General features: G+C 47.9%; 1 protein-coding gene across 2 annotated transcripts in view; it reads left to right on the forward strand.

Annotated features, from left to right (window-relative positions):
• The first annotated feature begins 589 nt into the window (after positions 1–589).
• spred1 (sprouty related EVH1 domain containing 1) overlaps positions 590–27,800 on the forward strand; it is a 120,631-nt gene continuing 93,420 nt past the window's right edge. For both annotated transcript variants that reach the window (XM_068039405.1, XM_068039406.1), the window contains exon 1: positions 590–1,277. In XM_068039405.1, the coding sequence (XP_067895506.1) occupies positions 1,252–1,277 (26 nt within the window). In that variant the 5' untranslated portion in view covers positions 590–1,251. The remainder of the gene's footprint in view (positions 1,278–27,800) is intronic.

Below are 27,800 nucleotides of genomic sequence, written 5' to 3' on the forward strand. Positions count from 1 at the left end.
CTTGGTAAGTTAACACTTTCACGTAGTATTGAGAATCAAGCGGCGACTTCTAGATATCATTAACATGCCCAGAAAAACTACAAAAATCAAGAATGTATAATCTATGTTCCCTACCTAATCAATTGCGAAGTTAGAAAATGTATTTTAAAAATTGGCGTCGTAGGCCACTTCAGCACTCAATGTATCTTTGATCTAAAATACACTTAAAACTTTTATAATAAAGATTGTGTTTGGAAAATAAAACAAACTTCAGCTCTCAGTGCTTCGGGCAAAGAGTTGTTTTCAGCAACATCTCTAAAATCCTGCAATATGATTTCAAAGCGAGCTACACAAATGAAATAGTTTAAAAGATGTGAATTTGGGGAGAAAGAAAAAGTTGTTTGCTAGTGAATGGATGAGGAGAAATATGTAAACTTGATCTGGTTAGTTTTGAGCCATGAGAATATGTCTCTGGTTTGGCTGGTTCACCAGTTGCTGAGCTCTCCCTGTACAGTGAAGCGATGCAACCTCACTCACATTGAACTCAGCTCCACTCTCTCTCTCTCTCTCTCTCTCTGCAGATAGATCAGTGCGCGCTCTCCCAGGGGAGAGACAGAGAGAAAAGCTACTGCCATTGAGCTGACTGTGAATAAAGACACAGTACTTCCTCACAGTCCAGCAGGGCGGATTTGTTTTATCAATGATCAAACCTGCCAGCCCGGCTCTGGGAGCAGACGTGAGCAGTTTGCAGTAAGGGATGAGTGGAGGGATACCACTCACAAAGTCTGCGTGTGTTGGTCATTGCTTCCGCCCAGATGATTTTTTTTCCTTCCCTCTTCTCTTGTCGAGTGAAAAAAATGGAGTGAAAGCGGGGATGGAGAGTCGGACCCGGAGCGGGAGCGGCACCCGGACCCGGAGCAGAGCAGCGGCGGGGCCGAGGAGCGGCCACTGAAGCCGGAGCGGAGTGCGGCCAGAGAAGCCGGCGCCGGGGGTCTCCACCAGCCCAGCCCGGAGAGCCGCCAGGCACCCCTCGCTCGCTCGCCCACCCACCCGGGGCTCGTTATCGCAGCCCGCATCGCGCTCTCCCAGCCCGGCCTGGCCGGGGCAGCTTCTTCCACAACCCTCCCCCCACACTCCGGCCCCCGGCCCGATGTGGATGCCAATAACAGCGGTCGAGCGGCTGCCCGGACGGCGAGGAGCAGCCGCCACAACATGAAGGGGATGTTGTTGCTGCTCAGGATTAACGTGGCCATGATCGGAAGCCGCTGAAAGATGAGCGAAGAGGCGAAACCGACCGAGTAAGAAATAAACCCCCGGCCGAGAGGGCAACTCCCCCTGTCGGGTCGAATTTACCCTCTCTACACCCTCCCCTTCACCATCCCCTCCCTCTCTCTCCCCCCCGCCCCCGTCCCCTCCCTCTCTCTCCCCCCCCCCCCCCCCCCCCGTCCCCTCCCTCTCTCTTCCCCCCCCCCGTCCCCTCCCTCTCTCCCCCCCCCCCCCCGTCCCCTCCCTCTTCCCCCCCCCCCGTCCCCTCCCTCTCCCCCCCCCCCCCCGTCCCCTCCCTCTCCCCCCCCCCGTCCCCTCCCTCTCTCCCCCCCCCGTCCCCCCTCCCTCTCTCCCCCCCCCCCCCCCCGTCCCCTCCCTCTCTCTTCCCCCCCCCCCCGTCCCCTCCCTCTCTCTCCCCCCCCCCCCCCCGTCCCCTCCCTCTCTCCCCCCCCCCCCCCCCCTCCCTCTCTCCCCCCCCCCCCCCCCGTCCCCTCCCTCTCTCTTCCCCCCCCCCCCCGTCCCCTCCCTCTCTCTCCCCCCCCCCCCCCCGTCCCCTCCCTCTTCCCCCCCCCCCGTCCCCTCCCTCTCCCCCCCCCCCGTCCCCTCCCTCTCCCCCCCCCCCCCCGTCCCCTCCCTCTCCCCCCCCCCGTCCCCTCCCTCTCCCCCCCCCCCGTCCCCTCCCTCTCTCCCCCCCCCGTCCCCTCCCTCTCTCCCCCCCCCGTCCCCTCCCTCTCTCCCCCCCCTCCCTCTCTCACCCCCCCCCCTCCCTCTCTCACCCCCCCCCCTCCCTCTCTCACCCCCCCCCCTCCCTCTCTCCCCCCCCCTCCCTCTCTCCCCCCCCCCCTCTCTCCCCCCCCCCCCTCTCTCCCCCCCCCCCTCTCTCCCCCCCCCCCTCTCTCCCCCCCCCCTCTCTCCCCCCCCCCCGTCCCCTCCCTCTCTCCCCCCCCCCGTCCCCTCCCTCTCTCCCCCCCCCCGTCCCCTCCCTCTCTCCCCCCCCCCGTCCCCTCCCTCTCTCTCCCCCCCCCCGTCCCCTCCCTCTCTCTCCCCCCCCCCCCCGTCCCCTCCCTCTCTCTCCCCCCCCCCCGTCCCCTCCCTCTCTCTCCCCCCCCCCGTCCCCTCCCTCTCTCTCCCCCCCCCGTCCCCTCCCTCTCTCTCCCCCCCCCGTCCCCTCCCTCTCTCTCCCCCCCCCGTCCCCTCCCTCTCTCTCCCCCCCCCGTCCCCTCCCTCTCTCTCCCCCCCCCCGTCCCCTCCCTCTCTCTCCCCCCCCCCGTCCCCTCCCTCTCTCTCCCCCCCCCCGTCCCCTCCCTCTCTCTCCCCCCCCCCGTCCCCTCCCTCTCTCTCCCCCCCCCCGTCCCCTCCCTCTCTCTCCCCCCCCCCGTCCCCTCCCTCTCTCTCCCCCCCCCCGTCCCCTCCCTCTCTCTCCCCCCCCCGTCCCCTCCCTCTCTCCCCCCCCCGTCCCCTCCCTCTCTCTCCCCCCCCCGTCCCCTCCCTCTCTCTCCCCCCCCCGTCCCCTCCCTCTCTCTCCCCCCCCCGTCCCCTCCCTCTCTCTCCCCCCCCCGTCCCCTCCCTCTCTCTCCCCCCCCGTCCCCTCCCTCTCTCTCCCCCCCCGTCCCCTCCCTCTCTCTCCCCCCCCCGTCCCCTCCCTCTCTCTCCCCCCCCCGTCCCCTCCCTCTCTCTCCCCCCCCGTCCCCTCCCTCTCTCTCCCCCCCCGTCCCCTCCCTCTCCCCCCCCCGTCCCCTCCCTCTCCCCCCCCCGTCCCCTCCCTCTCCCCCCCCGTCCCCTCCCTCTCTCTCCCCCCCCGTCCCCTCCCTCTCTCTCCCCCCCCGTCCCCTCCCTCTCTCTCCCCCCCCGTCCCCTCCCTCTCTCTCCCCCCCCCGTCCCCTCCCTCTCTCTCCCCCCCCCGTCCCCTCCCTCTCTCTCCCCCCCCCGTCCCCTCCCTCTCTCTCCCCCCCCCGTCCCCTCCCTCTCTCTCCCCCCCCCGTCCCCTCCCTCTCTCTCCCCCCCCCCGTCCCCTCCCTCTCTCTCCCCCCCCCCGTCCCCTCCCTCTCTCTCCCCCCCCCGTCCCCTCCCTCTCTCTCCCCCCCCCCGTCCCCTCCCTCTCTCTCCCCCCCCCCGTCCCCTCCCTCTCTCTCCCCCCCCCGTCCCCTCCCTCTCTCTCCCCCCCCCGTCCCCTCCCTCTCTCTCCCCCCCCCGTCCCCTCCCTCTCTCTCCCCCCCCCGTCCCCTCCCTCTCTCTCCCCCCCCCGTCTCCTCCCTCTCTCTCCCCCCCCGTCCCCTCCCTCTCTCTCCCCCCCCCCGTCCCCTCCCTCTCTCTCCCCCCCCCGTCCCCTCCCTCTCTCTCCCCCCCCCGTCCCCTCCCTCTCTCTCCCCCCCCCGTCCCCTCCCTCTCTCTCCCCCCCCCGTCCCCTCCCTCTCTCTCCCCCCCCCGTCCCCTCCCTCTCTCTCCCCCCCCCGTCCCCTCCCTCTCTCTCCCCCCCCCGTCCCCTCCCTCTCTCTCCCCCCCCCGTCCCCTCCCTCTCTCTCCCCCCCCCCGTCCCCTCCCTCTCTCTCCCCCCCCCCGTCCCCTCCCTCTCTCTCCCCCCCCCCGTCCCCTCCCTCTCTCTCCCCCCCCCGTCCCCTCCCTCTCTCTCCCCCCCCCGTCCCCTCCCTCTCTCTCCCCCCCCCCGTCCCCTCCCTCTCTCTCCCCCCCCCCGTCCCCTCCCTCTCTCTCCCCCCCCCGTCCCCTCCCTCTCTCTCCCCCCCCCGTCCCCTCCCTCTCTCTCCCCCCCCCCGTCCCCTCCCTCTCTCTCCCCCCCCCCGTCCCCTCCCTCTCTCTCCCCCCCCGTCCCCTCCCTCTCTCTCCCCCCCCCGTCCCCTCCCTCTCTCTCCCCCCCCGTCCCCTCCCTCTCTCTCCCCCCCCGTCCCCTCCCTCTCTCTCCCCCCCCGTCCCCTCCCTCTCTCTCCCCCCCCCGTCCCCTCCCTCTCTCTCCCCCCCCGTCCCCTCCCTCTCTCTCCCCCCCCGTCCCCTCCCTCTCTCTCCCCCCCCCGTCCCCTCCCTCTCTCTCCCCCCCCCGTCCCCTCCCTCTCTCTCCCCCCCCGTCCCCTCCCTCTCTCTCCCCCCCCGTCCCCTCCCTCTCTCTTCCCCCCCCCCCCCACGTCCTCTCCCCCCCCCACGTCCTCTCCCCCCCCCCCCCCCCACGTCCTCTCCCCCCCCCCCCCACGTCCTCTCCCCCCCCCCCCACGTCCTCTCCCCCCCCCCCCACGTCCTCTCCCCCCCCCCACGTCCTCTCCCCCCCCACGTCCTCTCCCCCCCCCCCACGTCCTCTCCCCCCCCCCCACGTCCTCTCCCCCCCCCCCACGTCCTCTCCCCCCCCCCCCACGTCCTCTCCCCCCCCCCCCACGTCCTCTCCCCCCCCCCCCACGTCCTCTCCCCCCCCCCCCCACGTCCTCTCCCCCCCCCCCCCACGTCCTCTCCCCCCCCCCCCACGTCCTCTCCCCCCCCCCACGTCCTCTCCCCCCCCCCCACGTCCTCTCCCCCCCCCCACGTCCTCTCCCCCCCCCCACGTCCTCTCCCCCCCCCCCACGTCCTCTCCCCCCCCCCCCACGTCCTCTCCCCCCCCCCCACGTCCTCTCCCCCCCCCCCCACGTCCTCTCCCCCCCCCCCCACGTCCTCTCCCCCCCCCCCCACGTCCTCTCCCCCCCCCCCCACGTCCTCTCCCCCCCCCCCCACGTCCTCTCCCCTCCCCCCCCCGACCTCTTCTCCCCTCCCCCCCCCCGACCTCTTCTCCCCTCCCCCCCCCCGACCTCTTCTCCCCTCCCCCCCCCCGACCTCTTCTCCCCTCCCCCCCCCCGACCTCTTCTCCCCTCCCCCCCCCCGACCTCTTCTCCCCTCCCCCCCCCCGACCTCTTCTCCCCTCCCCCCCCCCGACCTCTTCTCCCCTCCCCCCCCCCGACCTCTTCTCCCCTCCCCCCCCCCGACCTCTTCTCCCCTCCCCCCCCCCGACCTCTTCTCCCCTCCCCCCCCCCGACCTCTTCTCCCCTCCCCCCCCCCGACCTCTTCTCCCCTCCCCCCCCCCGACCTCTTCTCCCCTCCCCCCCCCCGACCTCTTCTCCCCTCCCCCCCCCCGACCTCTTCTCCCCTCCCCCCCCCCGACCTCTTCTCCCCTCCCCCCCCCGACCTCTTCTCCCCTCCCCCCCCCGACCTCTTCTCCCCTCCCCCCCCCGACCTCTTCTCCCCTCCCCCCCCCGACCTCTTCTCCCCTCCCCCCCCCGACCTCTTCTCCCCTCCCCCCCCCGACCTTTTCTCCCCTCCCCCCCCCGACCTTTTCTCCCCTCCCCCCCCCGACCTTTTCTCCCCTCCCCCCCCCGACCTTTTCTCCCCTCCCCCCCCCGACCTTTTCTCCCCTCCCCCCCCGACCTTTTCTCCCCCCCCCCCCTTTACGCACATCTCGGCTTTCCTTTGTTCAGGATTCGGGGCCTTGTGGGATTTTTTACCGGTCCGTCTCTCCTGAAGCGTCCACAGACCGGTTCTGAGAACGTGGGGGTGGGAGCTGCTCTGGGCCCCGGGCTGCTGCTTTTCCCCAGGGCTCGGGGCTCCATCCCATCGCATCGGGGTTTAATTTCCCGATGATGTTCGGTGTCAGGTTGTTAAATTTATTTTGTTTTTGTTTTCTGTTCCCCGGGTGGTTTAATCAATGACATTTCCTCATTGCGGTGATGCCAGTGACCAACGCCACCGCCGCTGTGCCTTTTATCATTCTCATTTGCATACCGTATTTTCATTCATAAAAATAACCCGATAGGTAAATAACTATAACTCCTCAAAGCTTGGGAAATGGGGCCCCTTCAGGCGGTGCATAAATTGCACGCTGCCCCTGGCACATTGGATGTTGAATGCGACGCTGTGTTTGTCAATGTTTGGTTTGCGGGAGATATTTCAGTCAGGGAGGTGCGGCCGTCACGTGATCGCGCCATTCATAAAATACCTGTTGTGCATTCAGAGCCTTTGCCTCCACTCGGCTTGTGCAGTGTGATCAGAGGCAGTGCAGAGAGAAACCAGCACTGGGAAAGCTTGCGGCACTTAGTTTCTTACAAAAAACAGTAGACAAAGAGCGGCGGCCAAGTTATATCCTGTAACTGTAGATGTGTGAATGGCTGTAGAGAATACAGTACGTCACTTTGACCTGTGCTGTGATAATCAAAGTAAATGAGCTTTCGCTTTGCACATTTATGCTTGGTGATTGATTTCCAAAATATGAAACATAAGTGACGGAAAATTGTTATTGTCGTCTTTAACGCACAGTACCAATTTATTGCAGCTTTTTAAAAAACAGTCTATGTTGTGAATATGCTGCATGTTTTAAAAATTTTTTTTTATTAAAGTGTTCACACTCTGCCCAATGCAAATATTTATTTTATTTACTTATTTAGAGATACAGCACTGAAACAGGCCCTTCGGCCCACTGAGTCTGTGCCGACCATTAACCACCCATTTATACTAATCCTACACTAATTCCATATTTCTACCACATCCTCACCTGTCCCTATATTCCCCTACCACCTACCTATACTAGGGGCAATTTATAATGGCCAATTTACCTATCAACCTGCAAGTCTTTTGGCTGTGGGAGGAAACCGGAGCACCCGGAGGAAACCCCATTTATACTAGCCCTACAATAATCCCATATTCCCTACCACCTACCTATACTAGGGGCAATTTACAATGGCCAATTTACATTGGGGGTGAATAAAATTGAATTTTTATCTTGGATTTAAAGGTCCATTTGAAATGGGATGATTTCATGAGCTAAGGATAAATATGGTTTAAACTCAAATCGTTGGGTAATTCACATACCTACTCTCCTCAGACACCAGTTGTTCTGAAATTGAAACAAATGGTTACTGCAGTTCAAAACCACTTCCACTGATAAATGAATGTGCTCAAATGTTGCATAGGATATCCGCTTTGATATCATCTGTGCGCTCTTAGTTTTGAGGTTGACTTTTCTATCAACATGACTAAATATGTTGAAGGCACTAGCAGTTCACAGCTACTTTGAGAACTGTGGACAGAAATTTTTTCAATTATTTCCTTGTTAAAGGGGAGAATGAAAACTGTATGTAGTAGATCCATTCATTTGTGGTCCTTATGTTTCTTTTTAAAATGTTAACTTCAAAATCTGAGGTGCAATATGGCTTTTAAAATTAAAACGTGCTTACAAAATTTAGATCATGCTATACCCACGTAACAGAAAATTTGTCTCATGGGATATATATATTTAACACGATTCACTTAAACAGGAATGATTCTAGCATGACTCATGCCCGCAAATAACTCCATCTTGCTGTTTACAAAGATATTACCAGTTCTGGTTTTGTGAATTAGTTCCTAGGACCCAGCCCTTTGGCTTGTTTTTTGTGCCTCCTTCTGCCAGCATTGAGTTTGCAGGCAGCTTCAACCTACATTCAGCCCAACTGCAGTTCCTATTTTAAAATTTAATTCATAACTGTCAGTGCTGCCATTTTATTATGTGTTGCACTTCAGTTTGTGTTTACATGGCCTATAATAGTATAATATATCGTTTGTAGCAAAATTGTAGGTCGCACACTTCCTAAGGAGCTTTGATTAATTTTCACTTTAATGTAGAAGTTATAGAATTCAGGATCTTCTGTCTAAAGAGTGGTAATTTTCCTTTAAATATACACATACACGCCTGTTCTAAAATGGGCTTATATATATAAAAAAATCTGTTTAGAGAGCCGATATGGTGAGATTCCCAAGGGCTATGAGTTTAAAACTATTACCCATTTGTTTTTAGAAGCAGTGAAAGAATGATGGCCTTTTTTTGTGCAGGAAATGTTTCAGTTGACTTTTGGGATGTTTCAAATGGTTTTTTAAAATGTTTTTGAGAAGATACAAAATGACGGCTGTGACTCACCCACTGTAGTCTTAGCTGTACTTGATTTGAATACTTGTATTGGGAGTTCTTTGTGATAGCAGACCAGTTATCCTGCATCTCAATTTCTGCATGATTTTCTCACAATTATGATCACTGTGAAAGACTTGTCTGCTTTCATTTACTAATAAAAGTAGATCCAGTATTTTCCATTCTATGAAACAAGTAGAAGTGCACTAACTCAGCATTGTTCACGGAACTGGAAATGTACTGTATCTTCCTCAAACTGAATTTTGCAAAGAAAACACAGATGTGCATTCTTGATTATCAATCTAGTGTTGGCTGATTTGCAAAAGCTTATATATTGTACTTGGAAACCAGCTAGGAGAGTTGTGTGAAATACTGTATTATAATGGCTGTTCCTGTCTCCAGTGATGCACCTGATATATTATTTATTAAATTGTACTGTAGTTGATTGCTGTGCACGTGATGGATTCAATTCATGTTTTTTAAAGGCAAATGTATTTATTGGGCTTGCAGACATCACATAGGAAGTAGGGAATTATTAATTTTATTTTAATCATAGCTAATCCAGCATTTCCAATTGTAAAATGTAATGTATAAATTGTACCAGTGGATTTCCTATATCACAGCAGTGACTACATTTCAAAAGTGCTTCATTTGTTGTAAAGTGCTTTGGGATGTCCTGAAGTCATACATGGTGCTATATAAATACAGCTTTATTCAACATAGTTTTAAGTTTTCTAAATATAGAAATGTAACTTGCACGCTGGTATATGCTATAATTTCTTTTGGTCAACTTGGTGACTTTTTATGTTCGATGAATATACCTATTTGCATGGTATTTGCCTTACAGGTAACATCCCAGTGAGAAAGAAATACTGCAGAATAAGACTCTTAACAAAAAATCATCTTCTTTGTCCTCCTTATCTTGAGAGACAATGGATAAGCGCCTGGAGGTGGTCAATGGTGTGTGGAGCAGCGCCTGGAGTGGCTATAAAGGCCAATTCTAGAGTGACAGGCTCTTCCACAGGTGCTGCAGAAAAATTTGATCGGGGCTGTTACACAGTCGGCTCTTCCCTTGCGCCTCTGTCTTTTTCCTGCCAACTGCTAAGTCTCTTCGACTTGCCACACTTTAGCCCCGCCTTTATGGCTGTCCGCCAGCTCTGGCGAACGCTGGCAACTGACTCCCACGACTTGTGATCAGTGTCACAGGATTTCATGTCGCGTTTGCAGACGTCTTTAAAGCGGAGACATGGACGGCCGATGGGTCTGATACCAGTGGCGAGCTCGCTGTTCAATGTGTCTTTGGGGATCCTGTCATCTTCCATGCGGCTCACATGGCCAAGCCATCTCAAGCGCCGCTGACTCAGTAGTGTGTATAAGCTGGGGATGTTGGCCGCCTCGAGGACTTCTGTGTTGGAGATACGGTTCTGCCACCTGATGCCAAGTATTCTCCGGAGGCAGCGAAGATGGAATGAATTGAGACATCGCTCTTGGCTGACATATGTTGTCCAGACCTCGCTGCCATAGAGCAAGGTACTGAGGACACAGGCTTGATACACTCGGACATTTGTGTTCCGTGTCAGTGCGCCATTTTCCCACATTCTCTTGGCCAGTCTGGACATAGCAGTGGAAGCCTTTCCCATGCGCTTCTTGATTTCTGCATCTAGCGACAGGTTACTGGTGATAGTTGAGCCTAGGTAGGTGAACTCTTGAACCACTTCCAGAGCGTGGTCGCCAATATTGATGGATGGAGCATTTCTGACGTCCTGCCCCATGATGTTCGTTTTCTTTGAGGCTGATGGTTAGGCCAAATTCATTGTAGGCAGCCGCAAACCTGTCGATGAGACTCTGCAGGCACTCTTCAGTGTGAGATGTTAAAGCAGCATCGCCAGCAAAGAGGAGTTCCCTGATGAGGACTTTCCGTACTTTGGACTTCGCTCTTAGACAGGCAAGGTTGAACAACCTGCCCCCTGATCTTGTGTGGAGGAAAATTCCTTCTTCTAAGGACTTGAACGCATGTGAGAGCAGTAGGGAGAAGAAAATCCCAAAAGGTGTGGGTGCGAGAACACAGTCCTGTTTCACGCCACTCATGATAGGAAAGGGGTCTGATGAGGAGGCACCATGTTGAATTGTGCCTTTCATATTGTCATGGAATGAGGTGATACTATTGGATAAATATTATTGGATAAAACTTAAGAATACATTTTTGTGAAGCTCTCACATTTAGGAAGCATTTTGTTTAATTGCTTGGCTTCCTTCTTTCAATTTCTCCATTTCATCCCAAGCTCAACCATTTTGTTGCTTTTATGGAACATGGGGGAGTAGGCAGAGACAAAGCTAAGCAACAAGATCTTTCCTTATATCTCATGCCATGGAGATGGATGTTCTGATTAGGTGTTCTGCTATCTTATGAATTTTTGGAAGATGAGGGCTGACGTTGCTGCTGAAGGCTAAATTTAGGCTTTTCTGCCTAGCTGTTGGTATAGAGCTATGAGTGCAGTGCAGTGAGCTCACTTAAAACACCATCGGTTTCTGCTCTCATCTGCTAAAACTGCTCACTATTCCAGGATCATCTTGGAATGCAAAGCTAACCCTCAGTTTCTTTTCTCTACTGCAGACTGTCTTCTTAAACCCCTCCCCTGTCACCTCCACCCTCAATACCAACAATACGTGCAAGGAGCTCATGGACATCTTTGTCACTGAGAGCGAAACCATCTAATCAGCTGCCTCTCTGTGTCCCTTCCTTCCACTGGTCCAACCTCCTCTCATGCTCCCCAGTGCCCTAACCCTGAACTCACCATCTTTCTCTAGTTCCTCTCCCATCTTCCCTCATGCTCTCTCTGAGCTCATCTGATCCATGAGACTGAGACCACCACCTGTTATCTCAATGCTAAACTGCTGACTACCCAACTTCCCCTCCAGGTCCCCATGTTAGCTGGTAATATAAACAGTTCTCTCTCTTCAGGTACTGTCCCTCCTTTAAATCTGCCATCATCACCCCTCTCCTCAAAAAAACTGCCCTTTCATCTCCCTTTCCTCTCAAAGTCCTTGAATGTGTTGTTGCCTCCCAAAATCGTGCCCATCTTTCCCAGAGCTGCATGTTTGAATCCTTCCAACCAGGTTTCTGCCCCTGCCACAGTACTGAAACAACTATCAAAAGTCACAAACGACATCCTGTGTGACTTTGACAAAGGTAAACTTTCCCTCCTTGTCCTTCTCGACCTGTCTGCAACCTTTGACGCAGTTGACCACATCATCCTCCTCCAACACCACTCCACTGTCATCCATCAGGGTGGGACTGCTCTCTCTGGATCCATTCTTATCTGTCTAATCGTAGCCAGAGAATCACTTGCTTCTCTTCCTGCTCCCACCTCTGGTGTTCCCAAGGATCTGTCCCTGGCTCCCTCCTATTTCTTATCTACATGCTGCTCATAGGCGACATTGGCATTAGTTTTCACATGTACACTGACAATACCCAGCTCTACCTCACTACCTCTCTTGATTCCTCCACTGTTGCTAAATTATCAGACTGCTTATCCATCATCCAGTACTGGATGAGCAGATAGTTCCTCCAGTTAAATATTAGGAAGACTGAAGCCATTTTTCTTTTGATCCCCACTTCAATCTCTGTTCCGTAGCTACCGACTCCATCCCTCTCTCGGGCAACAGTCTGAGATTAAGCCAGTCTGTTGGCAACCTTGGTGTCACATTTGTGCTTCAGATTTCGTATTCATGCCATTACAAAGACCATTCATTTCCACCTGTGTAACGTTGACCGATGTTGTCCCCGTCTCAGCTCATCTGTTGAAACCCTCATTCATGTATTCGTTACCTTTAAACTTGACTATTTCAGCGCACTCCTGGCTGGTCTCCCACATTCTATCCTCTGTAAACTTGAGGTCATCCAAAACTCTGTTGCCATGTCTCAACTCACAGCAACTCCTGTTCCCCTATCACCTCTGTGCCCCCTGTCCTACGTTGGCTCCCAGTTAAGCAGTGCCTTGATTTTAACATTCTCATCCTTGTTTTCAAATCCCTCCATGGCCTCACCCCTCCCTATCTCTGTAATGCCCATGTGACCTTATATCCCCTTATGTGGCTCAGTATCATACTTTGTTTTATAATGCTCCTGTTAAGCGCCTTAGGACTTTTTTGTATTATGTTAAGTATTATATAAACATAAGTTGTTGTTGGTATAAGGCTAGTCAGCAGTGCAGTGAACTCACTGTACCAAATTTCAATAGTCTGTTTGTTTGAATAATTATAGCTACCTGTGCAGCCTTGGCTTTGTTCAGTATTGTGAAAAATCTGGCCAGCAGGTCAAATGGCAGAAGGCTACTTCCATTGCAAATACCAGCATGCAAGATAACTGTAGAACTTTATTGTGGAGCTTGTTTCTAAAACAGTGACCTGTTAACTTTTTGTTTATTCATTCATGGGATGTGGGCATCGCTGGCAAGGCCAGCATTCGTTGCACATCCCTAACTGCCCTTGGGAAGATGGTGGTGAGCTGCCTTCTTGAACCACAGTGGTCCATGTGGTGTAGGTACCTAACCGAATAGGCAGTTAAAAGAAATAACCAAACAAATTGGCATTTATATAGTACAGTACCAATGAACAACTAAGTGTAGTCACTGCTACGTAGGCAAACAGGGCAGCCAGTTTGCACACAGGTCACATCAATGGCAATGATCAGATAATCTTGTTTTGGTGGTGTTGGATGAGGGATATATGTTGGCCAGACACGGTACACTCACATGCACTATTTTAAGTAGTATTATGCAATCTCTGTGCATCCACTTGAGCAGATGGACAGAGCCTTAATCTCATCTGATAGACCTCCAAAAACGTGTCAGTCTAGATCATATGCTGAAGTCCTGGAGTGGGCCTTAAACCCACAATCTTCTCACTTAGATAGGAGTGCTACCACTTGGGTAAGCTGACATTTGGCAATTTAAAAAATAACTAATCCTTTATTATTTAGTATGAATTATGGGGAAACTATTTTTGCAGACCAGATTTGATGACAATCTTCTAATACTGGACTATTCTGGCGTAAGAAGCTTTCGATCAGTCATCCCATTTTTTTAGCATGGAACAATTCAAATGACTTGTGTTATATATAAAAGAATGTTGCAAGGGTATTGCAGATGGAGCTGACCATCTGGTGATATTCATGATGCTTTTAAAGTTACTTTACATTGATCAACTAGAAGCAGTATGTTAATAGTGATCTGGTATATTAAACATCTCTCATGGGGCATTCTCAAGGTTATGGCTGCCACAGTAATTTAATTACTTCAAGTAATGTTAGAAGGCCATTGTATGCCTTAGTAAATCAATGGAATTGATTCCTTTCTGCAGGATAGTTGAGGAAAATGGTAGAGATGGGAGGAGTAGCCTTGGTGATTAAGGATGAAATCCCTTCAATTATAAGAGAAGATATAATGTGAGGTAAGCAGGCAGTGGAGACTCTAAGTGGAATTAAGAAATAGAAGGTTTAAGACTTTAGTGGGAGTTGTGTATAGACCCCTTGCTAGCAGCTGTGAAACGGTAGGTTGTATAAATGCAGAAATTAGACAAGCATGTAGCATAGGCAAAGTGCTTTTAATGGGCGATTTTAACTTTCACTCAGATAGGGATAAGCAGAATAGCTCATGCCAGAAAGGTGGTGAATTCCTTGAAGGCGTTCAGGATAGTTTTCAGCAACAATAAGATAAGCCATAATAGATTTATTGATGAGGGATGAGCCAGATTTAGTCAACAGCATAATTCTTTTGGGCCTCCTTATCTCGAGAGACAATGGATACGCGCCTGGAGGTGGTCAGTGGTTTGTGAAGCAGCGCCTGGAGTGGCTATAAAGGCCAATTCTGGAGTGACAGGCTCTTCCACAGGTGCTGCAGAGAAATTTGTTTGTTGGGGCTGTTGCACAGTTGGCTCTCCCCTTGCGCCTCTGTCTTTTTTCCTGCCAACTACTAAGTCTCTTCGACTCGCCACAATTTAGCCCTGTCTTTATGGCTGCCCGCCAGCTCTGGCGAATGCTGGCAACTGACTCCCACGACTTGTGATCAATGTCACACGATTTCATGTCGCGTTTGCAGACGTCTTTATAACGGAGACATGGACGGCCGGTGGGTCTGATACCAGTGGCGAGCTCGCTGTACAATGTGTCTTTGGGGATCCTGCCATCTTCCATGCGGCTCACATGGCCAAGCCATCTCAAGCGCCGCTGACTCAGTAGTGTGTATAAGCTGGGGATGTTGGCCGCTTTAAGGACTTCTGTGTTGGAGATATAGTCCTGCCACCTGATGCCAAGTATTCTCCGAAGGCAGCGAAGATGGAATGAATTGAGACGTCGCTCTTGGCTGGCATACGTTGTCCAGGCCTCGCTGCCGTAGAGCAAGGTACTGAGGACAGCATAATGGTGCGTAAGAAACATCTAGTAGAGATCATAATATAATTGAGTTCACCATAGTAGCTGTTTCACATTTCTCCCTTTCAAACACAGAATCTAGATTTAGGTAAGGCTGACTTCAATGTGATGAGACAGACTGTCCACAGTAAATATGTTAATGGGTAACCTGACAGGATCAGTGGGAGGTGTTCAAATAATAAATTATGTGGAGTGGCTGAGTGTTAAAATGTGCAGAGAGGTTGAGCAAGGACAGTGCACTATGTTCTTGAATATTAATTATGACTTTGGTCAGGGTCGTTGCAGTGCTGTGGGATGGATGGAAAATGGAATGGAGGAATTTAAATTGAGTTGCGGGAGAGATTGACATGGAGCTGAGAGGCAACAACATGTTGAAGAACTTTGGAAAGGAAAGAGATGTTGGAGGTAGGGCCATTGGTTGTTAGTGAGGACAGAAGTTGAGAGTGTTTTTGAAAAGTGGCTGATGATTTAAAAGGGGAGACAGTGCCTGAGGAGGAAAATCCATTTATGTTCTTGGTTAGCATAGGGGCTGGGAGGTGAATGAAGGGCTGGGGATATTTGGCTTAGTGGGGTGAAGGAAAGGCCTCTATTTTGGTGTTAATTTTGCAGTAACTGCCAAAAGGTGCACTGTTTCATATTTCTGAAACTTCTGTACAGATTTTTTTCTTACTTAGTACTTAGTCTATTCCAGTAACTCAGGTTAGACCATTTCAAATATATTAGCTAGATCAGCTTATATATAAGAATATTATTCCGTGATCTGACTTTTAATGTAACTTTAATGTGAAATGAGTGTGGCACTTGCAGTTCAGGTGCTTTCTTTAGTAAATCTTGCTTTCAACTGGCTGTTGCAGTCTAACGATAACTTAATAATTGTGCAAAGAGTAACTGTACAAGAACGGCCCCAATGCACGCACAATGGTATGCTTCAAAGAATGTAACTTTTTTTTAGCGTTTCTAAAAAAAAAAACTATATTATGCATGTACTGGTCTTTTTATTCTTTCACAGGTTGTGGGCACAAGAACACAAGAAATAGGAGCAGAGGTAGACCATAAGGCCCATCGAGCCTGCTCCGCCATTCGATAAGATCATGACTGATCCCCATATCTCTTGATTTCCTGCAAGACCAAAAATCTATCTATCCCAGCCTTAAATGTATTCAATGATGGAGCATCCACAACCCTCTGGGGTTGAGAATTCCAAAGATTCACAACCCTTTGAGTGAAGTAATTTCTCATCTCAGTCCTGAATGATTGACTCCTCATCCTGAGACTGTGTCCTTATGTTCTAGATTCCCTGACCAGTGGGAACAATCTTGCAGTTTCTACCCTATTAAGCCCTTTCAGCATCTTGTATGTCTCAATTAGAGCGCCTCTCATTCTTCTAAACCCAATTTACTCAGCCTCTCATCATAGGACAATCCCCTCATCCCAGCGACCAATGTAGTAAATCTTCACTGCATTGCCTCCAGTGCAAGTATATCCTTTCTTAAATGTGGAGACCAAAACTGCACACAGTATTCCAGGTGTGGTATCACCAAAGCCCTGTGCAATTTTAGTAAGACGACTTTATTCCTGTACTCCAACCTCCTTGCAATAAAGGCCAACATGCCATTTGCCTTCCTAATAGCCTGCTGCACCTGTATGTTAACTTTGTGCGTTCCTTGTATGAGTACGTCCAAATCTGTCTGAACATCAACACTTACCAGTTTCACACCTTTTAAAAAAATATTCTGCTTTTCTATTTTTATGACCAAAGTAAACAATTCACACTTCCCTACATTATACTCCATTTGCCATCTTGTTGTCCACTCGCCTAACCTGTCTATATCTCTTTGCAGCCTTTCTACATCCTACCCCAGCTTACCTTTCCACCAAGCTTTGTATCATCAGCAAACTTAGATACATTACTCTCTCTCTCTTCATTCAAGTCATAGAGTGTAAGTAGCTGAGGCCCCAGCACTGATCCTTGAGATACTCCACTATTCAATGCCTGTCAACTTGAAAACGTCCCATTTATGAATCGCTGGCTAGGCCAGCATTTATTGCCCATCCCAAATTGCCCTTGAGAAGGTGGTGGTGAGCTGTCTTTTTGAACCACTGTAGTCCATGTGGTATAGGTACACCAGCGCTATTAGGAAGGGAGTTCCAGGATTTTGACCCAGTGACAGTGAAGGAATGGCAATATAGTTTCAAGTCAGGATGGTGTGTGGCTTGGAGGGGAAATTGCAGGTGGTGGTGTTCCAATGCATCTGCTGCCCTTGTCCTTCTAGATGGTAGAGTTCACGGCTTTGGAAGATGCTGTCGAAGCAGCCTTGGTGAGTTGCTGCAGTGCGTCTTGTTTACGGTACATACTGCTGCCACTTTGCGTCGGCGGAGGGAGTGAATGATGAAGGTGGTGGACGGAGTGCCAATCAAGCGGGCTGCTTTGTCCTGGATGGTGTCGAGCTTCTTGAGTGTTGTTGGAGCTGCACTCATCTAGGCAAGTGGAGAGTATTCCATCACACTCCTGACTTGTGCCTTGTAGATGATGGACAGGCTTTGGGGAGACAGGAGGTGAGTTATTTGTTGCAGAATTCCCAGCCTCTGACCCGCTCTTGTAGCCACAGCATTTATATGGCTGGTCCAGTTCAGTTTGTGGTCAATGGTAACTCTCAGGATGTTGATGTTGGGGATTCAACAGTGGTAATGCCATTGAATGTCATGGAGAGATGGTTAGATTTTCTTTTGTTGGAGATGGCCAGTGCCTAGCACTTGTGTGGCACGAATGTAATTTGCCGCCTCATCAGCCCAAGCCTGAATGTTGTCCAGGTTTTGCTGTATACGGACACGGACTGCCTCTGTATCTGAGGAGTAGCAAATGGTGCTGAACATTGCGCAGTCATCAGCAGTTCACCACCTTCTTGAGGGCAATTCGGGATGGGAAATAAATGCTGGCTTAGCCAGCGACGCCCACATCCCATGAACGCATAATAAAAAAAAAAATCCTCACCTCTGTCTTTATGATGGAGGGAAGGTCATTGATGTAGCAGCTGAAGATGGTTGGGCTTAGGACACTACCCTGAGAAACTCCTGATAAAAGTTCAGTTTGTGAGCACTTTGGTTTGTAAATAAATTGTTGGTTTAACAGGGGCTTAAGTAAAAGGTGAATATACCTGACCAAGCGTAAGTGGTGAGGGACAAGAGGTCTCCCTCCCTCAACCTGATTCATTTCTCTTCCACTTTTCCTCCATTGTTTTTATCCCCTTCCGAGGCTTTGCTTGCTTTCAAAGTTCATCCGCTTTTTTAAAAAAAACACATTGGCAACTAGGATCTCTATTTTACAGCTGTAAAGAATTAGCCATTGTCCTTTCTAATTCCCACCAGAAAAACTTGTGGGAGTGTTCTTTTGAAAATTGAACTAACATGAACGTGGGGTTCTTTCCCCCTCCTACCCCCCACCACTTTCTCTTCTCTCTTTCTTCATCCATCCCAGCTTAATAAAACAAAAGCTCTAAGTGTGTAATCATGTCCTTTAAGCTCTAAGTGTGTAATCATGTCCTTTAGCCGGTACGTTGCAAGCCCAACAAGTGAAGGGGCAGTTCTGGATTTAGTTTTGGGAAATGATCCTGGGCAGCTGGAAGGGGTATCAATGGAAGAGCATTTTTGTGCTTGTGATCACAATTCAGTTAGATTTAGAATAGTTATGGAAAAGGACAAAGATAGACCAAGAGTAAAAATTTTAAATTTTGGAAAGGTCAATTTTACTAAACAGGCATGTGATTTGGCAAAAGTGGACTGGAAACAGCTACTTGAAGGTAAATCAGTGTCTGAGCAATGGGAGGCAGTCATGGAGGCAAAAACGAGGGTTCAGAGCAAATAAGTTCCCACTGAAATAAAAAAGGTGGGACTTGAGTTTGTCTTCTCAAAAGAGGGGGATGATGCGGACGTTGTAGTTAAGGAGTAGGAGTGGGAAATATTGGATGGGACGAACATAGTGAGAGGAGCTATTAAGGACTTTAGCATCTTTGAAAGTGCATAAATCACCAGGCCCAGAAGAAATGTATCTCAGACTGGAAACAGAAGGAAGGGAGAAAGTTTTGACTGTCATTTTCCAATCCATTCTGGCTACAAGCATAGTGCCCGAGGACTGGAGGAATGCTAGCATTATACCATTGTTTAAAAAGGGGATAAAGGGATAGACAGAGTAATTATAGGCCAATCAGCTTAACCTTGGTGATGGGCAAATTATTGGAAAAAATTCTGAGACATGGTATAAAATTGACATTTAAAAAAAATTAATCAAGGACAGTCGGCATGGATTTGTTCAATCATGTCTGACTAACTTGATTGAATTTTTGAGAAGGTAACGAGGAGGATCAAGGGTGGCCACTGCCCGAGGTCAAGAATACTGGACATCAGACTTGGTAGATCAGCAGCGTGGGGGGTGGAGAGACACCGTTGCGTGTGCAGGTCATCAGGGGCCTCCCATCCACAAGCCCGCAACAAAGAAATGTACCAGAACCACCTGTGCTTTTGAGTATAATGGATTAATTTCAAGTGGAAAACATTGATGAGAACAGCAAACTGAACTGAATCGCTGTATATTCCTGGCTAGTCATTGTCTTTTAGACTCCTGTATTTTGCGAGATTACGTGCATGGCTCTGTAAATGATTCTTCCATCCTAATCCTAGTATACTGGTACCAGACAGTGGACTGACAGGCTAGAATCTGGACTGTACGGTATAAAACTGGACGAATGACCACCCTAGGAAGATCAATGAGGGTAGTGTGTTTGTAGTCCACATGGGTTTTAGCAAAGCTTTTGACAAGGACCCACTTGGCAGGCTGGTCAGAAAATTAAAAACTCATGAGATTCAAAATTGGTTCAGTGCCAGGAAGCAAAGGGTAAGGTGTTTGTGTGACTGGAAGGGTGTTTCCCGTGGGGTTCTGCAGGGATCAGTACTGGGCCCCTTGCTTTTCATGATGTGTATCAATGATTTGGACTTGAATGAAGGGGGCATGATCAATAAGTTTGCAGAAGATTCAAAAATTGGCCATATGTTTGATAGTAGAAAATATAGACCACAAGAAGATAGCAATGGACTGGTCAGGTGGGCAGAAAAGTGGCAAATGGAATTCAGTCGAGAGAAGTGTGAAGTAATGCATTTGGGGAGGGCAAACAAGGTAAGGGAATACACAAATTGTAGAATACTGAAAAGTGTAGAGCAACAGAGGGAGCTTGGAGTACATGTTCACATATCCATCAAGGTACCAGGGCAGGCAGATAAGGTATGGTCAAGAAGGCATACGGGATACTTGCCTTTATTCATCAAGGCATAGAATATAAGATCAGGGAGGTTATGCTGAAACTGTGTAAAACAGTTGGGCCACAGCTAGAGTACTGCCTACAGTTATGGTCACTGCTTTACAGGAAGGATGTGATCGCACTAGAGAGGGTGCAGAGGAGATTTTCAAGGATGTTATCTGGTCTGGAGAATTAGAATTTTAGCTATGACGACAGACTGGAGAATTAGAATTTTAGCTGTGAGGACAGATTGGATAGGCCAGGGTTGTTTTCTTTGGAACCGAAGAGACTGAGGGGTGCACAAATTTATGTGGGCCTAAATAGAGTGGATAGGGAGGACCTAATTCCCTTATTGCATCTAAAAAATACTTGTATATGCACTTGAAGTGGTGTAACGTACAGGGCTATGGACTAAGAGCTGTGAAATGGGATTAGGCTGGATGGCTCCTCTTCGGCTGGTACAGACATGATGAGCCAAATGATGGCCTATGGTGTAACTTTTCTGTGGTGCTTGTTACATTTTTTTTTTCTCATAGGCGATTTAAAAAAAAGTCTCAATGCAATTTTTGGCTTGTTTTTGATATTTGCCCTCATTTTTCAAAATGTTTTGAAGTAAAGCTACTGAGCACAAAGCCCTGGAATATTTTAAAGAAAAATATTTCATTAGTAGAGTTGCTCCTCGTGCATCATGAGAAATTTAAATATTCTATATTATCCAAATTCAGCTCAGAGTGACAATTTTGGGGATATATATCAAGGGGCGGCGCAGTGGTTAGCACCGCAGCCTCACAGCTCCAGCGACCCGGGTTCAAATCTGGGTACTGCCTGTGTGGAGTTTGCAAGTTCTCCCTGTGTCTGCGTGGGTTTCCTCCGGGTGCTCCGGTTTCCTCCCACAGCCAAAAAACTTGCAGGTTGATAGGTGAATTGGCCATTATAAATTTCCACTAGTATAGGTAGGTGGTAGGGGAATATAGGGACAGGTGAGGATGTGGTAGGAATATGGGATTAGTGCAGGATTAGTATAAATGGGTGGTTGATAGTCGGCACAGACTCAGTGGGCCGAAGGGCCTGTTTCAGTGCTGTATCTCTAAATCTAAAAAATCCAAGTTTAGGCATTTGGAAGATGCTGAGGCCTCAAGTAAAATCTTCAATGCAGGTATTAAAAGACCCTAAATGCAATTCAGTGGATAATTTTAATTATGTTGGGAAATGTCTAATGTTTAAAAATTTTGTTTGAGCCCTTATTTTGGAAACTTAATTGTATTATTACTGGTGGGGAAAGGGTGGATGAAAACTAAATTCAGAAAGCATTTTGAGTGATGTATGGACCTCCAGGGCGGCATGTTTCGCAAATGCAAGGTAATATACTCTTGCTGTAAATAAACATCTGTAAGCATGGAAAAGGCCTATCACAGCAGTGGGGAACAGGTAAGGCAGGTATTTACTTGTACTGAGTTTTCAATTACGCCTGTCCCGTGTACAGAATGTAATATATAAATAGATATTTATAGATACAGTCAAGACTAGTGTAGTTGTCAAGTGAAGTGGAATTACAAAGCAGTTGGATAATTGGATAAGACAGGTAAAGATAACCCAGTCATCTTGAAGTCATGCATTCAGCTTTTATTTTTATGCAGTGCTGGTACATTGTCATTTATAAATAAATAATTTAAAAAAATAGGGCAATTTGGAAAGCAGTGAAGGAAAGTTGATTGGACCAGCTCATATTCAGGTGGAAGGAGATGCAAGATTGAGACACTAAGTGCCACCAGTGGCAGGAGAATGCAATTGTAGAGTGACAAGTTTGCAAAGGCAGTTTCCATTATATATTTATCACAGAAAGGTGGATACAGAAGTGTGTTATGAAATATGACAACAGGAAGCAAGAAGGTATGTGTGTGTGATAGATTTTTAAGGTATGGATAAATAATTAATTTGACCAAGCTTTTCGTCACTCCTAATATCTCCTTTGGCTCAACATTGATTTTCATCTGATTACTTTTCTGTGAAGCTGTTTGGATTGTTTTCTCACAGTAAAGGTGATAGATATATGCAAGTTTTTTTAAAAATAATGTCTGGGGGCCTTCTATCTCTGCTGGATGCTTTTTCTGATGCAGCAAAATATGGTTTACTGCCAAGAGGATTACAAGATATCTTACCAGTCTCGGCTCTAGTGTAGACCAAGTCTTAGTTTGAAAGGCTACGTATGTTGTGCTCAGATAATAAAAGCTAACTGCTTGTTCCTGACTTACTTAGGAAGCACCAGCTCTTTGTACTATATCATGCACGTTATGTTTGAATGGTATAGTTGTAAACTATGTGGGTTGTGATGCTGAAGACCAAAGGTTATATTGCACAATTAGTAATACGAAACTGTCCAACAACTTACCACTTGCTGCCCTTTCTTATTAGACCAGTTGAAAATCAGCAGGAGTCCAAAAAAACACAATAAATGTTCGCGTGAATGTGTGACATCAGTGTGTGAAAGCTTCTGTTTTTGCCGGCTAATGTCATTCTCGGCAATGGCAAAAACTATTTTTGTAACACATGATTGTCCTTTAGTCAGTCATGTTTGGGTTTTTAGGATAAGGGCGTGTCTATTTGCATAGAATACAGTACTAGCTATATGACTTGAGTTGGCAAAGTTGGCACTGGACTTTCAAAGTAAATGTCATCAAAATTCTTTGAGCACTTTTTATAGTTCCATAAATACTAATGGGTCACTCTAATTGAAATATTATAGGGCTAGTCCTCTCTAATTACATAATTCCATAACATGCAACAGACAGCCTCATTGTACTTTCCAGTGAATCAAGTTATAGTGGTCTGCTTTAGATATAGTCCACTACTATTACCCTTTTGTGAATGTCTGTGGCAGCACTTCCAGTTGTCATTAACATTCCCATGGAAGTCCTTTTCAAGAACGATGCATTTTTTTAACATTGCCATTTTTATCTCCTGTTGAAAATGTATATAATAAGCACCTGCTTGGCAGAAGTAATAACTCTGTAATCTGATTCCCATAAACCATATGAAATGTGCTTTTTTGAATAGTTTTTCAAAGCCAGTCAATTGAATTCACTTTTCATTCTGTACTGGACAATCCACCACTTTTTGGCCTACTGAGGAGTGCTTTTGTAAATGAAGATACTGGTACAATAAGAAATTAATTTAACCATATTTAAATTAGTTAAAGATGCGTTCACATGCCATATTTAGTGTTGCTTCACAGGGTACAGTAGTCTTGTGGTCATGGTATTGGATTACCAACCCAGAGGCTCTGAGTTCAAATGTACCATGGCACGTTTGAAACTTGAATCCAATAAATTTGGTAATTTGTGGATCAGCAGCAGAAAAAGACCATAAAATTGACCAGTTTATTATAAAAGCCCAACTGGATTACTAATGGAACCTGCCATCCCCTACTTAGTCTACCTGTGTGGGATTCTAGTCTCACATTATATGATTGATACTGAACACCTCGGTAACTGGAGATGGGCACTAACTGTTGTATTGCTAGTGCTGTCTATAACCCCAAGAACATTTTTCATAAAAGCACAATTCCCACTTTGCAATGATGCTGTAGATTGAACTGTCTAATCCAACCGCCTGATCATTACTGATCTGCGTTTGAGTCCTAAAGGAGAAAGTTCAGTGGGCTGGGAAGGAAATACCTTTTACTAATTCCCCAAAATCATTTCTTCATTGCTTGTTCCATCTGAAATGATGAAATTAAAAGTAAGTTTTTGTACCTTCAAAATTTATCTGTTGGTGCATGTGCTCCATGATATCACTATCTCCACTGGAGGAATCCCAGGAACTCGGACCAAGTTCAGGAGGTGCCTGTGCTACTGCGGCCTGGGAGTGATTTTTGTTCATGTTCAATCAGTGGAGCATGAATATACTGTAACTGATCAAATTTGTGAAGTTGTTAGCCCACTGTCATATGTTAACTCATTATATTAAAGGAAACTGAACATAAAAACATCACAGTTTGAATTCAGTGATTGTGATTTGCTAATAGCATTTCCCTTCTATTCCCTCCCCAGTACTCTTGTTAACATCACAGTAATTGTACACAATGCTAATAACCCACAATAATAGTATTTAAAGTGGCACTGACAAAAAAGCATATTATAATAAAGCAAATGTGTAAAATATTTGGATTCCTGTGGCTGCCAGGTCAAAAATTTGTCCATGTTGAATATTGATTTCACTCTCAAGTTTTTGACACCATTGCACTAACTCATGTGAAAGATTGTTCACTTTGTCTAGTCAGGCCAGTGTTTCTCTAAACTTAAAAAGTTTTTAAGAGTTCCTGATCAGACCCATAAGCTCTGTAGACTTAACCTTTGAAGGTGGCGGGACAAGTTGAGAAGGCTGTGGAATCCTTGACTTTATTAATCGGGGCGTAGAATGCAAAGGCAAGGAAGTTGTGCTAAACCTTTATAAAACGCTAGTTAGACCTCTGCTGGAGTATTGTGCTCAATTCTGGGCACCGTACTCTAGGGTTGTTAGGGCCTTGGAGAGGATGGAGAAGAGATTTGCTAGAATGGTACCAGGGATGATGGACTTCAGTTATGTGGAGAAACTGGAGATGCTGGTGGTGTTACCCTCAGAACTGAGAAGGTTAAGAGGAGATTTCATAGAGGTGCTTGAAACTATGAATAGTTCTGATGGAGCAGATAAGGAGAAACTTTTCAGTGGCAGAAAAGTCAGTAACCAAAGGACATATCGTTAAGGTGATTGACAAAATAACTAGTGGCAAATGAGGAAACATTGTTTTCACACAGCGAGTTGTGAACTGAACTGCACTGCACTGCCAGATAGGAAGCCAATTTAATAGTAACATTTAAAAGAAAATTGTATAAATACTTGAAGGGGTATAAGTTTACGCAGTTATAAGGAAAGGACAGGGGAGTGGGATTAATTGGATAGTTCCATCAAAGAGCTGGTATAGGCACAATGGACCAAATGAGCTCCTTCTGCTGTATCATGCTATGATTCTGACTGATTCCCACCATGTCAGTTTGTCGATGTTAATTCGTTTTCGAAAATCTGGAAATAAAACAAACTACTGGTATCAGTAAAAGTGACTATGAATCTTATTGGATTGTTGTTAAAATCTCAACTGGTTCATTAATGTCCTTCAGTGAAGGAAGCCTGCAGTCTTTACCTGGTCTGACCGATGTGTCAGTCTAGTCCCACACCAAAGCGGTTGACTTTTGACTGCCCTCTGAAGTGGCCTAGAAAGCCATGGAGTTGTGTCAAACCGTGCAGTAGTACAAAAAGACGGCCCACCACCACCTTCTCAGGCGACTGGGAATAGGCAATAAACACCGGCTGTCTCAGCAATGCCCGCATCCTGAGAATGAACATTTGTTTTAAAATAAAATTGGTGCGAGTGCCTTTCTAAAGTTGGTTTAACTATTCTCTCTTTAATTTATCACTAAATGATGTATGAAGATTGAATAATCTATAATCAATTCATAATGGATTTTGGGATCTGCCACTAACTCTGTTTATACAACATCTTTAGCATCATTGTCAATGGCAAGTCCCAGAAGGTTGATGGGAGATTCTGAGACAGTAATGCCATTGAAAATCATGGGGTGATGGTTTGGCTCTCTCTCTAGTTGAAGATAATCCTTGTGTGGCACAAATGTTACTTTTCAAGCTTGGATGTTGTGCAGATCTTGCTGCATATTGGCATGAACTATTTCATTATCTGAGGAATTGCGAATGGGGCTGAGCACTGAATCAGCAGCGAATAGCCCCATTTTTGACCTCTGATCTAAGTAAGGGCATTTATGAGGTAGCTGATGATTAAGCTACCCTGGGAAACTCCTGTTGTGATTTATGGGGCAGAGATGATTGGCCTCCAATAACCACCAAACAACAAATGAGCAATTAATGTGACCTTGTACTTAGTATATGGTACACTTTTATTTCAGCTAGTATATTTTAACGTGGTACAGGTGAATTTCCACCTGGCGGTATTCAAATAGAATATCGGCAGTGTATAGGTTAGGAGAAATATAGACTGCTTTTTAATTGCAGTCACCATCCTTCAATTGCTTAGGCTTCCTCAGAACTCTTGTCCATTAAGTTTAACTTTGTAGAAATTGATATTTAGCTTTGTTGTAAACTTGAAATTAATACAAAATTATGTTTCTTGTGGGCAGAGGGGGCATTTTTCAGTGGTCAAAATTGAAATTTCTTCAAATAACCACTAATGTAAACTGGTTTGCATGTTCAGGCTTAACCATTTTTCCACTCTTCATAGAATCGTAGAATGGTTATAGCACAGAAGGAGGCTATTTGGCCTGTTGTGTCTGTCGGCTCTCTGCAAGGGCAACTCGACCTATCCCGCACCCCCTCCCTTTCCCTGTAGCCCTGCAAATTCTTTCTCTTCAGGTGCTTATTAAATTCCATTTTGAAAGACTTGATTGAAACTGCCTCCACCACACTTTCGGGCAGTTTTTCCTGGTGTCACCTTTGGTTCTTTTGTCATTCACTTCATATCGGTGTCGTCTGGTTCTCGACCCTTTTGTTAGTGGGAACAGATTCTCTGTATCTGGTCTGTCTAGCCGCTTTGTGATTTTGAACACCTTATTAAATCTCCTCTCAAGCTTCTCTCCTCTAATCTAGCTTCTCCAATATATCCATGTAACTGAAGTCCTTCATTCCTGGAACCATTCTCGTAAAACTTCTCTGGACCCTCTCTGAAGGCTTCACATCCTTCCTAAAGTGCGGTGCCCAGAATTGGAGACACTACAGTTGAGCCCGAACCAATGTTTTATAAAAGTTCATCATAACTTCCTTGCTTTTGTGTGCTATGCCTCTATTTATTAAGCCGAGGATCCTGCATGCATTTTTAACTACTTTCTCAACCTGCCATACCTCCTTCAACAATTTGTGCACATGTACCCTCAGGTCCCTCTGTTCTGCACGCCCTTTAGAATTATGCCCTTTGTTTTCTATTGCCCTCCTTGTTCTTTCTACCAAAATGTATCACTTGACACTTCTCTGCATAAAATTTCATAGGTCTCATGTCTGTCCATTCTACCAGCTTATGTCCTCATGAAATTTATTACTATCCTGCTCACAGTTCACAATACTTCCAAGTTTCGTGTCTTCTGCAATGTTTGAAGTTGTTCCCAGCGCACCCAAGTCTAGGTCATTATGTTGGCAGTTGCTGGGAACTGCGAGGATGTATTGGAGTTTGGCAACACTGGCTCGACCTTGACTGGACAATTGTGTTGAATTCTGGGCACCACACTTTAGGAAGGATGTGAATGCTTTGGAGTGGATGCAGAGAAGATTTACAAGAAGGCTTCCAAGGATGAGGGACTTCAGTTACATGGATAGATTGGAGAAGCTGGGGTTATTCTCCTCCTTAGAGAAGAGAAGAAAAGCTCTCCAGATTTGCAGATGAGACAAAACTGGGTGGAAGGGATGAGTTGTGAGGAGGATGCAGAGAGGCTACAGGATGATTTGGGCAAGTTGAGTGAGTGGGCAAATACATGGCAGATGCAGTATAATGTGGATAAATGTGAGGTTATCCACTTTGGTAACAAAGACAGGAAGGCAGATTATTATCCGAATGGCTATAAACTGAGAGAGGGGAATATGCAACGAGATCTGGGTGTTCTCATACACCAGTCGCTGAAGGTAAGCATGCAGGTCCAACAGGCGGTTAAAAAAAGCAAATGGTATGTTGGCCTTCATAGCGAGAGGTTTTGAGTACAGGAGCAGGGATGCCTTGCTGCAGTTATACAGGGCCTCGGTGAGGCCACACCTGGAATATTGTGTGCAGTGTTGGTCTCCTTATCTGAGGGAGGATATGCTTGCTACAGAGGGAGTGCAGCGAAGGTTTACCAGACTGATTCCCGGGATGGCGGGACTAACGTATGAGGAGAGATTGAGTCGT

Source organism: Heterodontus francisci, chromosome 9 (assembly GCF_036365525.1).
Source record: "Heterodontus francisci isolate sHetFra1 chromosome 9, sHetFra1.hap1, whole genome shotgun sequence".
Classification (NCBI taxonomy): Eukaryota; Metazoa; Chordata; class Chondrichthyes; order Heterodontiformes; family Heterodontidae; genus Heterodontus; species Heterodontus francisci.